The following is a 13,239-nucleotide window of genomic DNA, read 5'->3' on the forward strand; positions in this document are numbered from 1 at the left end:
GATCTGCTTGCCTTGGTCTCCCAAAGTGCTGGGATTACAGGTGTGTGCCACTGTGCCCGGCCAACCTCTGCCTCCTTTTTACAGACCACCTCCACCTCCTCCCTGGATGCTGTCCTCCCGCGCTGGGGCCTCTGTTTGCTGCTGTACTGTGCACTCCTGGAAAGGGACAGGCCATGTCCTACTCAAATTTGAATATTCATGGACCATAGACCTAGACAACAACTTCTAGATGAAAACATAGGATATCCTTGTGACCTCGGGCAAAGGTTGTCTAAGAATAGGACATAGAAGGGCACTAACTATAGAAGAGAAAACTGATAAATTGAGCAACATCACAGTGAAATGCTTTCGCTTATTAAGACTCCCTTAGGAAAATAAATTGGCAACAGACTGGGAGGAAATATTTGCAAAACATGTATAACTAAGGACTTGCATTCAGAATATATACATTACTCCTACGACTCAGTAATAAAACAAACAGTCTAATTTTAAAACCTGTCAGAAGATTTGAACAAGCACTTCACAAAGGAAGATATACCAGTAGCCAGTAATCATATGAAAAAGGTTCAACATCATTAGTTTTCAGGGAAATGGAAGTTAAAGCCACCAGAACATCTAAAATAAAAAAGATTGATATCCTCATATGCTGGTGAGCAGGTGGAGCAACGGTGATTCTCACATGTCGTCGGCGTCGGCATGAGCTTTCACTCTAGGAAAAGTGGGGGTGGCAGAGATGTGACATGTACATAAATAGTACGGGAGACACAGAAAGGACATTATGGAGCCCAGCATGGTTAGGAGAATTTAGGGAAAGAAGTGGCAGCTTCCAGCTGAAGGGTGTGAGGACGAGCTTCTTGCAGAGGGTGGCCTTGGAACCGAGGCTCCAAAGGGAGAGTCAAACGTGGCTGTGGAGGGAGCGCAGGAGCAGAGAGCCTGTGCGCCCCGGCGGCGTCACCTGGTGCACTCCACCTCATACGCTTCCACCCATGATTCTGTGTCAAAGTGTATTTCACTGGACTTAGAGCAGCTATTTTGTTTCTTTGTTCATTGATTTATTGTCGTCCTCCCCACTGATTCTAAGCCAGGGGACTCGCCCGTCATTAGCATGGAGGCCCCCAGGGTAGGGGTTTTAGCCTGTTTTGTTCACCGCTGTATCCCCTACCACAGAGTGGCTGGCACAGAGTAGGGGTCCAGTAAATATGTGTTGACGGAATGAGCAGACAAATGAGTTAAAGTTGTTCAGTTTGGTGAGGTCATAGGTAGGCAGTGGGGCCTCGAATTCCCAGAGCAGATTGGGCCTGACTGAGGAGGGCCTGGCATGCCCGTGAAGGCATTTGGCTCCGTTTTACAGTCCTGGAGGGGTCTAGTGGTTTCAAGATGGGGATTGTCTTAGTCCGATGAGGCTGCTGTCACAAAATGCCACAGACTGGGTGGCTGATAAACAATAGAAATGTACTGTGCACAGTTCTGGAGGCTAGAAGTCCATGATCAGGTGCCAGCGGGTTTGGTGTCTGGGGAGGGCCCACTTGCTTGTTCGTAGACCGCCATCTTTTCTCTGTGTTCTCACATGGTGGAAGAGGTGAGCTAGCTCTTTAGGGTCTCTTCTTATAAGGGCACTAATTCCATTCGTGAGTGCTTCACCCCCCGACCCAATCACTTTGTAAAGTCCGCACCTCCTAATTCCATCACCTTGGGGGCTAGGCTTTCAACGTGTGAATTTTGGGGAGGCACAAACACTCAAACTGTGGCTGGGGTGATGGGCTCTGAGCCATGTCTCAGGAGCCTTAGTCTGGCAGGGGTGTATGGACAGGCGAAGGAAGGTGGAGAAGTGGTACGAAGACAATGCCAGTTCCTCTTCCAGATGAGGACTGACGAGGGCCCCAGCGAGGCCATGGCAGTGAATGCAGAGGAGAGGGGATGGAGGGAGGGTTTGGAGGCCCAAGTTGGAGGGGTGTTCAAGCTAAGGCTCTGTACTCACAGAAACATCAGGGAAACATTCATCATCCAGGGCAGAGGAGGGAGAGAAGTGCTTCCTTAAGCAATGCTCCTGGAGCAGCAGAGTGGGCTCTGCCTGCCTGCTTCTCTGAAGGCAGCTGTGTGGTGACCAGGGCCCAGGCCCAGAGTCAGGTCTTGTCCCTGATACTTCTTGGCTGTGTGATTTTGCACCAGTGATTAATGTGTCCCTGAGCTGTTAATGTCCTTATATGCCAGCTCACAGGATGGTTGTATTGAGTTAATCAGGTACCTTAAGTCTGCTGCCATACAGTAGGTGCTGAAGAAACAGAAGTTGTCGGCTGGGCACGGTGGCTCACACCTGTAATCCCAGCACTTTGGGAGGCTGAGGCCGGCAGATCACTTGAGGTCAGGAGTTTGAGACCAGCCTGGTTAACATGGTGAAATCCCGTCTCTACTGAAAGTACAAAAATTAGCCAGTCATGGGGGTGTGCGCCTGTAATCTCAGCTACACAGGAGGATGAGGCAGGAGAATCGCTTGAACCTGGGAGGCAGAGGTTGCAGTGAGCCTAGGTCGCACCACTGCACTCCAGCCTGAGCGACAGAGTGAAACTCTGTCTCAAAAAAAAAAAAAAAAAAAAAAAAGAAAGAAACAGAAGTTCTGATTGCTCCACTACAGGGTTGTTGGGAGGATTCAGTTGGGTCTTGGATGAAAGAAAACTTTTTGTAAACCCTGAAGTCTTAAGTCTAATTTCAATGGTATTATTAGCAATTCATTACCCAGTTACATGGTTCTGTGTCTTCTTGTGTTTTAAGAGTTTTTGTGTTTGATGAAAGACCTTGATAAAATCCGGTTGTGTAGATGAACTCTTGTTCCTTTTCTTTTCTTTTGTAAAGGAACTTAAAGTAGAGGTCTCAGATTTGTAGCAAGTACCTTTGTAGCAGAGAATCCGGGCTTTATCAGCAGGAGGACGGGCTGCACCTGCAGCCATGGCTGGGGAAGGTCTCAAGCCACCCGGCGCTGCCCTGGGGCCTGTGCCCTGCACTGCTCACCAGGCATTCCCTCTCCTTGATGTCACCTCAGGTCTTTGTTTTATGAAGAAACATTTTTAATGTGTGCTTCTTTTTTTCACTTATGCGTTTCTTTCAAAAGCTTTTTACTTTCTCTCTGTGCTTCAGCTTTCTGAGGAGGAGAAAATTCAGCGCTACAGCGTCCTCTCCGAGCTCTACGAGCTGATCGGCTTCCATCGCAAGTCTGCGTTCTTCAAGCGCGTGGCCGCTATGCAGTGCGTGGCCCCGAGCATCGCAGAGCCTGGGTGGAGAGCCTGCTACAAACTCCTCCTGGAAACGCTCCCCGGCTACAGTCTGTCGCTGGATCCCAAGGATTTCAGCAGAGGTACTGGAATCCCCTTGCTGGCGCTGAGGTGTTGCTTTCTGTCGGATGATCACATGCTGTTCAGCCCCTGCCCTGAGTGGCAGACATCGTGGTTGGTGCTGGTGGCTCCAGAATGAGTAGATCCCTGCCCTGGAGTTGGGTGCCTACTCTAATCAGATTATAGGAAAAAGTACTGGTGCTTTGCCTTGGGGCTCGGATTCTTGAATCTTTATCAGTGGGAGTCGTTTCTTGCCTTTGAGTTCATTGGCGTGGTGTGTCATCATCAATCAAACACTGGAAATACCTAATGAATTTTACTCATGAGATTTAGTTAGGTTAGCACAAATCAATGAACCCAGAATAAATATCCTTGGGTATATGTGTATACCAGAGCTATGCATTCAGCAGTAAATTCTTATTGTGAAATATTAATGCAGGGTAATATGTATTAAAAATAAAGCTATCAATCAATCTAATAACAAATATGTACAAGGATAATGCCCAGTATTAGACAAAGTCTGATTAGAAGGAGAAAAAACATTTTTTGGGGCCAGGTGTGGTGGCTCACTCCCGTAATCCCCAGCACTTTGGGAGACCAGGGCGGGCGGATCACTTGAGGTCAGGAGTTTGTGACCAGCCTGGCCAACACGGTGAAACGCTGTCTCTACCAAAAAATACAAAAATTAGCTGGGTATGGTGGCACGTGCTTGTAGTCTCAGCTACTCAGGAGGCGGAGGCAAGAGAATTGCTTGAACCTGGGAGGGAGAGGTTGCAATGAGCTGGGATCGTGCAACTGCACTCCAGCCTGGGCGACAGAGAAAGACCTTGTCTCAAAACAAAACAAAACAAAAAACAAATCAAAGAAACCATTTTTGAGGGGTTGCTTTTAGATAGGGAACATACAGCACTTTTTCTTCGGTTCAAGCCTAGAGCTAGTGAAGGTATAGGCTTCTAACAGGAAACAACTGAGATGTCATCTAGGTTCACTTCCCATCACGGCAAAAATGGGTTCTTCAGCATCCTTTTTTTTTTTTTCCTGAGACAGACTTTCACTCTCGTTGCCCAGGCTGGAGTGCAATGGCACAATCTTGGCTCACTGCAACCTCCGCCTCCCAGGTTCAAGTGATTCTCCTGCCTCAGTCTCCTGAGAAGCTGGGATTACAGGCGCCCGCCACCATGCCCAGCTAATTTTTGTATTTTTGGTAGAGATGGGGTTTTACCATGTTGGCCAGGATGGTCTCGAACTCCTGACCTCAGGTGATCTCCCTGCCTTGGCCTCCCAAAGTGCTGGGATTATAGGCATGAGCCACAGCGCCCGGCCTCTTCAGCATCTTTTTAATGTGGTCATGTGCATCCATTTCACTGGCCTCTGCTGACTGGAGGTGCTCATGGCTTCATGATGAATCCAGTTCTGCTTTTGGATAATTCTGATAGGGCTCTCCCCAACATTGAATTTCTCCTTACTTTCACCTGCTAGAATATCTGAAGATGTATCTATTGGACTTTTTTGTACTTTGATTCAACAGGTAATTCATTATACTCCGGTCCCCATGCCATGTGGTGTGTTGGGTGAGTGATGCAATGGCAAAGGAGACAGTTTCTGCCCTCTACAGTGGAAATAAACAGCTGCCTCTCACATGTGACAGCTTCCTGGTGTTTGCACAGAGCTCTCAGGTCCTTCCAGAGCCTGCTTCTAACTTACGTGTCTATGGTTGCTGTGACAGTCACCCCTAAGTCACACTCCCCAGACTTCTTACTGTTCAACCATCTTCCCAAGGCAACACTTATATTTGATAGAACCTCAAATCCGATTCTCAGGATGCATTCTGAGTAGCTTCGAGCAGGGGTCAGCGAACGTTCTCTGTAAAGGACCAGATAGTAAATATTTCAGGCTTTATGGGCCACACAGTGTCTGCGGAAATGACTCGACCCTGCTGTTGTGGTGTGAAAGCAGCCACGGACAGCACGTCAACCACGAAACTGTGTTTACATTAGTACATGGTGGCCAGATTTGGCATGGCAGCTGTACTTTGCGAAATCTGTGGCTGAGAACACTGTGGTATCGGAAATCATTTATTTATTTTTATTTTTTAGAGATGAGGTCTCGCTATGCTGCGCAGGCTGGCCTCAAACTCTTGGGCTGAAGTGATCCTCCTGCCTCATTTAAAAGGAGGGCACTGGGTTTGGAAGAGAAAACGCAGATTGAGTGAGTAATATAGCAGGAGGAGAGTCAGGCGGGCAGTGAAGGGGAGTGAAGGGAGGCTGGGGATGGAGTGTACGCAGCGCTTTAGCCTCTTATTTCTCTTCAGGGAAGAGAACTAGACCTGAGGAGAGCTTTTGCAGTCTGGGGAGGGCACTTCTGCTCTTGACTGCTGTGGTCTGGCCTGAAGCTATGCCAGGAGAAGCTGAGGCCCTGCATCCAAGCAGATGTGTTCATGGTTGAAAATCCCCCAAGTCCCATCCAGTTCTCCATATGAATCCCCAATTTTTGTGGGTTTTTGTCTCTAGAGCCGAAGAGATCCTGCCTCTCTGGAGCCACAGGGGCAGGCGGAGTGCTCATGGCCGCTCTGGGCAAGTGATAAAAGCCTGTGGCGCTGTGCGCTCGGGTGAAATGGCTGAGATCTGCCAGGGAGTTTGTGTGTTCACCCTCAACATGTCAATGGTGTCCAGCATAAAGCAAGAACCAAGACGTCCCTGCAGAAGAGAAGGCCTGCTGGAGAGGGTCCTGAACTCTGCTCTTGACCTCTTGCACTCAGGATCATCACCAATAGCTAAGACAAAAGCAAGGGATAAAATCCAAGTTCAAAATGAACTCCACTAACAGTATGAGTCCAATCATCAGCACATCCAGCACGGACAGATGTCAAGCCCCTTGGTTAAAGAAACCCTAAAAACCATGACGGGGTGCAGAATAGAGGAGACTTGGCGAGGTCATACACAAAGATGGATAAGGTGTACTCTGAGATGAGGTTTATAACAGTTTTTCTTTACCTGCCCTCCCTTTCTCTAATTTCCTTTTCCTCTGTGTTCCCTGGAGGGATGGGATGGAACCTGTCTCCCCAGCCCTTGTTTCATGATTGGCACCTTTAGATGGACCATGAGGATGTGTGAATTGAGGCTGATGACCCACTTACCTCCTGCCCCTGCAGACGCACAGACTTCCCCACTGTCAACACCCCATACCAGGGTGGTACATTTGTTGCAATTGATGAACCTATGTTGACACATCATCATCACCCAAAGTTCATAGTTTACATTAGGGTTCACTCTTGGTGGTGTACATTCTCTGGGTTTTGACAAATGTGTAGTGACGAGTACCCACCATTATGATATCATACAGAGAAGTTTCCCTGCCCTGAAAATCCTTCGTGCTCTGTCTTCTCATCCGTCCCTCCCTGTTACCTTCTGGCAACCACTGACCCTTTTACTGTCTCCATGGTTTTGCCTTTCCCAGAATGTCATATAGTTGGAATCATACAATATGCAGCCTTTTCAAATTGGCTTCTTTCTCTTAGTAATATACATTTAAGTTTCCTTCATGTCTTTTCTCAGCTTGATAGCTCATTTCTTTACAGTGCTGAATAATATTCTACTATCAGAATATGTCACAGTTATTTATACATTCATCTAATGAATCTTGGTTGACAGCTTGGTTGCTTGCAAGTTTTGGCAATTGTAAAGCAGCCATAAACATTCGTGTGCAAGTTTTTGTGTGGACATAACTTTTCAGCTCATTTGGGTAAATATCAAGGAGCATGGTTCCTGGATGATATGGTAAAAATATGTTTACTTTTGCAAGAACCCGCCAAACTGTCTTCCACAGTGGCTGAACCATTTTGCATCCCCTTCAGCAATGAATGAGAGTTCCTGTTGCTCCACATCCTTGCCAGCATTTGGGGTTGTCAGTGTTAGATTTTGGCCATTCTAATAGGTGTGTAGTGGTATCTCGTTGCTTTACTTTGCAATTTCCTGATGACATGTGATATTCAGCATTTTTCTTACACTTATTTGCCATCTGGATACCTTCTTTGGTGAGATGTCTGTTCAGATCTTTTGCCTCCTTTTTAATTGGGTTGTTTGTTTCCTTGCTGTTGACTTTAAGAGTTTTTTGTATGATTTGGATGACAGTCCTTTATCAGTTGTGTCTTTTGCAAATATTTTTTCCCAGTCTGTGTCTTATTTTCTCATTCTCTTGGTATGTCTTTTGCGGAGCAGAAGTTTTAAATTTTAATGCAGTCTGGCTTATCAATTCTTTCTTTGATGGGTTATACCTTGGGTGTTATATCCAAAGAGTCATTAGTATACCTAAGGTCACCAAGATTTTCTCTCGTGTTAACTTCTGGGAAGTTTGTATTTTCTCATTCTGCATTTGGGTTTATGATCCGCTTTGAGTTAATTTTTGTGAAGAGTGTAAGGTCTGTGTCTAGCGTTATTTTTTTTGCTTGTGGATGTCCAGTTATTTCAGCACCATTTATTGAAAAGACTATCTTTGCTCCATTGATTGTCTTTGCTGCTTTGGAAAAAGACCAGTTGACTATACATGAGGTTCTATTTCTGGGCTATCTCTTCTGCTCCATTGACCTATTTGTCTGTTCTTTCACCAGTACCACACTATCTTGAGTACTATGGCTTTATAGTAATTCAAAATTAGGGATATTTTTATTTATTAAAACAATTTTATAATAGAATGATTTATATTTCTTTAAATCATTCTATTATAAAGACACATGCATGCATACATTTATTGCAGGACTATTTACAATAGCAAAGACATGGTATTAACCTAAATGCCCATCAGTGATAGACTGGATAAAGAAAATGTGCTAATGTACACCATGGAATACTACACAGCCATAAAAAGAATGAGGTCATGTTCTTTGCAGGGACATGGATGGAACTGGAGGCCATTATTCATACCAAACTAATGTAGGAACAGAAAACCAAATACCACATGTTCTCACTTATAAGTGGGAGCTAAATGATGAGAACACATGGACACATAGAGGGCAATAACATACACTGGTGCCTTTTGGAGGGTGGAGGGTAGAAGGAGGGAAAGGATCAGGACAAACAACTAATGGATACTAGGCTTAATACCTGGGTCACAAACTAATCTGTACAATAAACCCCTAGGACACAAGTTTACCAGTGTAACAAACCTTCGCTTGTACCCCTGAACTTAAAAGTTGAAATAAACTGTCCTTATTAGATGTTACATAAAATTGATTGTTCGGAAAAGGTGATTGTTCACATTTTCTTCGCTGTTTCTCGGTATTTTAGGTGACATACCTGGAGCAGCTGCTGTGCTGGGCAGGGTCGCCGTGCAGTTGTGGCCTGTGTGGGCTGCTGGGCCGTGCTTGCCAGCCATCTGCGGCTCACAGCTGGGGGTGCACTCAGACGAAGGGGCGCTGTTGCCTCCCACAGGGACTTTCCGGGCATGCCTTGCTAAGCCTGGTGCCTGCAGGCTGCGTTTGCCTACGGGGCGTCTCTTTCTAATCCATGCCAAGGCTAGCTGTGGCCTCGTGGTAAATGGTTTCACATGCGTAACCTCGTTTCTTACAGCCTGGTGAGTGGAGACCGCACGTTCCACGTGCCATGTGAAGGCCCAGGGCAGGCAGGGTGCAGTGTTACTCCTGAGGTCGCACAGCTGGTGAGAGTGCAGGATGCCATTACTGACCAGCTGTGGGATGCTGGCCGTGTCCCTGAGTCCTGTGTGTCCACTTTCTCATCCGTAAGCGAGGCACTGGTTTACACTAGTTTACTGGTGGAGGTTGTAAGGATTGAATTGGTCAGTCCTTGGGAGGTGCTTCGGATGGTGCTCAGCAAATGTTACTGGCTATTAGTCGAATGAGATCTTTGGTCAGGTCTAGTGTGCTTCCCGTAGCATCCCCTGAGGCCAGCGTGAACGGGGTTTGCAAGGCCCGTCCCTCCCCGGCTCCCCCAGAAGAAGTGTGTGTTGCTAGGGCAGCCTTCCCTGGCCTTTGGTTGTGGATGAGGGCCAGGGAGGGGCCTGCCCTAGCAACACAGTTAATTTTGGACAAAATAACTGGACAAGCCCTAAAACTTGTAGGATTTACATTTTAAAAGGCTAAGAGTGGCCAGGTGTGGTGGCTCATGCCTCTAATCCCAGCACTTTGGGAGGTTGAGATGGGTGGATCACTTGAGGTCAGGAGTTCGAGACTAGCCTGGCCAACACAATGAAACCCTGTCTGTACTAAAAAAACACAAATTAGCCAGGTGTAGTGGCTCATGCCTGTAATCCTGGCTACTCAGGAGGCTGAGGCAGGAGAATCGCTTGAACCTGGGAGGTGGAGGGGTTGCAGTGAGCCGAGAATGTACCACTGCACTCGAGCCGGGGTGACAGAGCGAGACTCCATCTCAAAAAAAAAAAAAAAAAAAAGCTAAGAGTTACTGGTGGAGGAGGAGAGATTAGATCCCAGAGTCTCAGCAGGGGAGAGTTGGGTGTCTAAGCTCATTTAGGCTGGATTCTGGAGAAATTTGATTGGGAAGGAGTAGTGTTTAGGAAGAAGAAAGAGTTTTTAAAGCAATCACACTACTGCTTTGTAGAGTGATGAGAAAGTGTGTTTTAATAGATTTCGATGTGCACTTGTGAATGGAATCCCCATTTGCTGTGCTTTTGAGAGACTTCAGGCAAGATTTAAATTGCTTTTCGGTTCCTTTTTTTTTTTTTTGCATCCTTTGAATATAACTCCAGGCTGGCTTCAGGGTAAAAGCAAGCCTCCTGAGCTCTATGCAAGTTGTCTTAGGAGTCGCCTTCATTCTCCTTTTTTCTTGTCCTGGGGCCAGTTATCTATAACATTTAAGACTGCATCAGTCTGAGCTCTTCTGATGCCTCTTGCCTCCTTCGGGATGCTCTTCCCTATTCTTCCTGCCTCACTCCCAGTCATCCTCAGGTCACAGCTGGATGCCATTTCTTCAGAGAGGTCCTCAGTGGTCCTTTCAGTCTCAAGTGGAACTGTTTTATTTTTCTCTTTCATCGAACGCTGTTATTTTTCTCTTTTCATTGAATTCTCTTGTTCTTCCTTATAACACTTCTCATGATTTGTAAGTACATCTGAAAAACGTTTGGGGCTGGGAGCAGTGGCTGACGCCTGTAATCCCAGCATTTTGGGAGGCTGAGGCAGGCGGGTCACCTGAGGTCAGGAGTTCAAGACAAGTCTGGCTAATATGGTGAAACCCCGTCTCTACTAGCTGGGCATGGTGGTACACACCTATAATCCCAGCTACTCGGGAGGCTGAGGCAGGAGAATTACTTGAACACAGGAGGCAGAAGTTGTGGTGAACCGAGATCGTGGCATTGCACTCCAGCCTGGGCAACGAGAGTGAAGCTCTGTCTCAAAAAAAAAAAAACAAATATCTGTGTCAGGAGGAGACATTTGCCATTATTTTGTGAAAGAGGCTAGAGAAAGAAGGTGACTGGCTGAGATTAAATAATGTAAAAATGATAAATGTCAGCTGACTGTGTGTTTAACAAAACACAAAAGTCACTTTAAACCCCATCTCCAGTGTGGCTCTGGACTGCTTTAAATAGCTCCCAGAGAATTTAATGGAAATCTACTAACACCCTGTATCTGTGAATAAAAGGCAAATTGTCTGTATTCTCAGGTCCTAAAATGTATTCTGTCTTTTTCTTGAAATGAACATTTGCACTAACTGGTTATAGACAGTCGAGGTAGGAACACTGATGCGTGCTGTGTGTATTTGCTGGCTTAAGGGGCCGCTTAGTATCATTTAAATCTTATTTGTGCTGCTGTCTATGAAGATTTTTGATCATGCCTTTTGCTCAAGCCTTTTCCTGGACAAGGGATTAAATTTTGCCTAGGAACTCTTATGAAAGAAAGAGACTGCTAAGGCAGATGGATTTGCTAAAAGGCAATAGTTCATATATATAATAAACCTCCAAATTGGTGAACTTTTTGATTACAAGAGTATTGAAAATTTTATCACTGGGTCATATGCTACAAATCTGTTTTCAGAAAAATAATTCACATTTTATAGGGAGAGCACTTTGAGCCACGTAGAAATTATGGCTTGTACACTATTTACTGTTAAGAACATTTATACTCGGTCTTACTCATAATCGCCCGTGGTAGGAACTGGATCATTATCTATTTTTAAAAGAATCAGCAAAGTGATATTTGCCCAATTCCTATGTGAGAAAACCTTCTAGATATGGTAGTGTTGAGATTAGTTAAATTGGGTCTTTCTGAATTCATGGCTAGGTTAGTCATGACATTGATTTCAGCTTCATAATCTTTAAAAAAATCTCTTCTTCATTTTGGCATTTGGTCTTGGCTTCTTTTGACAATATGGAATATTGCAGGGACTCGTCTTTCTCTCCTTTCCTGCAGTTGTATGAGAAGTACTACCATTTTATATTCCAAAAGATGTCACGAAGATAAACTACAGAGATAAAAAGTAGTGGGTTTTTTTTTATTTTTATTTTTTTAAGTGTGTGTAGGGTCAGCTCCAAGGATTTCAATGAGAAGTTATGAAGAAATACTTTAAATATATACAAATTAGAGAGGATAGAATAGAATAATGAGTCCATTGCCCAGATTAAATCATTATCAAGATTTGACCACACTGGCTTTATTTTTACTTTATTTATTTTTTGTTGAAGTATTTTATAGCAGATCCCAGAAACCACATCACTGTTCTCCTTCATAGCTGTATGCATGTCCACAACATGGGAGGGTTTCCTTTCATCAGCTTTGCATCTTGATCTACATGCATGTTAAGTACCAACTGTGTTATCAGGCACCCTGCCAGGCATTAAGGACACTCGAATGGATAAGACCAAACCTGTCTCCCAAGGAAATTAAGGATCGATGAGAGAAACAAAAACATGAGATTACAGATGCCTTATGGTACCTGCCAGATAACTCCTATGAGCTGAACTTTGTGCAAAATACAGTGGAAATATAGAAGAGGGACTGGTCGGCTGTGCAGGGCAGGGTGCTGAGAGAAGAGGTCAGGAAGGGCTGTGAGTGGCGGAACTCTTGGGGCAGCGTCTTCAAATATCAGTGGGCAAACAGAGAAAGGTTAGGATAGAAGGAAGGGCCCCTGCTATTTGCATTAGGGAGGAAGCATCCCTTCTTATTCTGCTTGCTCACCAGTCAGCATCAGCCGAGCGCCCAATCTCATGCCAGGCCCTGTCCTGGGCATGCAATAGTAAGTAACACACAGTCTTCAGGTACAGGAAGTCATACCTGAATGGGGGGATTTTGACACACAAGCAGGTAATTTTAATACATAACCTCAACAGGGATCTGAGAAAATGGAGGACTCATTCTTAGTGAAACAGTGGAACAGGATGGATCATTAATCCTGTCACAGCTAGAGTCAAAGGTTGGCCTGTGTGTTAACCACATTATATTCATTGAATAATAATATTAGTAGCAACTAGCATTTATTGAGAACTTATGATAAATACACTGCTGAAGTGCTTTAAATGGGTTATTGCACTTAAACCTCACAACTTTGACTTGTACTATGACTACTGTCTCCGTTTTACAGTTTGGTGTGGCCCCCTTCTCATCGAGGGTTCACCCCAGAGGTCACCTCCTTGCCCACCTACCCTGGCTGACGCAGCACCACTCAGCCCCATCAGCCCTCACAATTACTGTTCGTGTTTGTCCCAGCATCCACCAGCACGCTGTTTCCCAGGGCTGAGGCCTAACTCTTCCCACAAGAGTGTCAATGCCATGAGAGCAGGCCCTTCATCTCCCTGCTCATTCTCCTGAACCTGCCCTGCACAGTATTGTGTTCTCAGTAAATACTTGTTAACCAACCGTCGTGAGCTATTATGGACTTTCAGTGCATGGCAGTTTTGTCGGAGTTTGAATGAGCCTTTATGTGTTTTCTCATGGTCTTAAGTTTTGGATCAG

At 45.4% G+C, this 13,239-nt stretch overlaps 1 protein-coding gene across 5 annotated transcripts in view; it reads left to right on the forward strand.

Moving 5' to 3' along the window:
• LOC105488384 (trafficking protein particle complex subunit 9) overlaps positions 1 to 13,239 on the forward strand; it is a 724,351-nt gene that overhangs the window by 80,674 nt on the left and 630,438 nt on the right. For all 5 annotated transcript variants that reach the window (XM_071067768.1, XM_071067767.1, XM_071067769.1 and 2 more), the window contains one exon: positions 3,133 to 3,349. In XM_071067768.1, coding sequence (XP_070923869.1) covers positions 3,133 to 3,349 — 217 coding nt within the window. The remainder of the gene's footprint in view (positions 1 to 3,132; positions 3,350 to 13,239) is intronic.

Source organism: Macaca nemestrina, chromosome 8 (assembly GCF_043159975.1).
Source record: "Macaca nemestrina isolate mMacNem1 chromosome 8, mMacNem.hap1, whole genome shotgun sequence".
Lineage (NCBI taxonomy): Eukaryota > Metazoa > Chordata > Mammalia > Primates > Cercopithecidae > Macaca > Macaca nemestrina.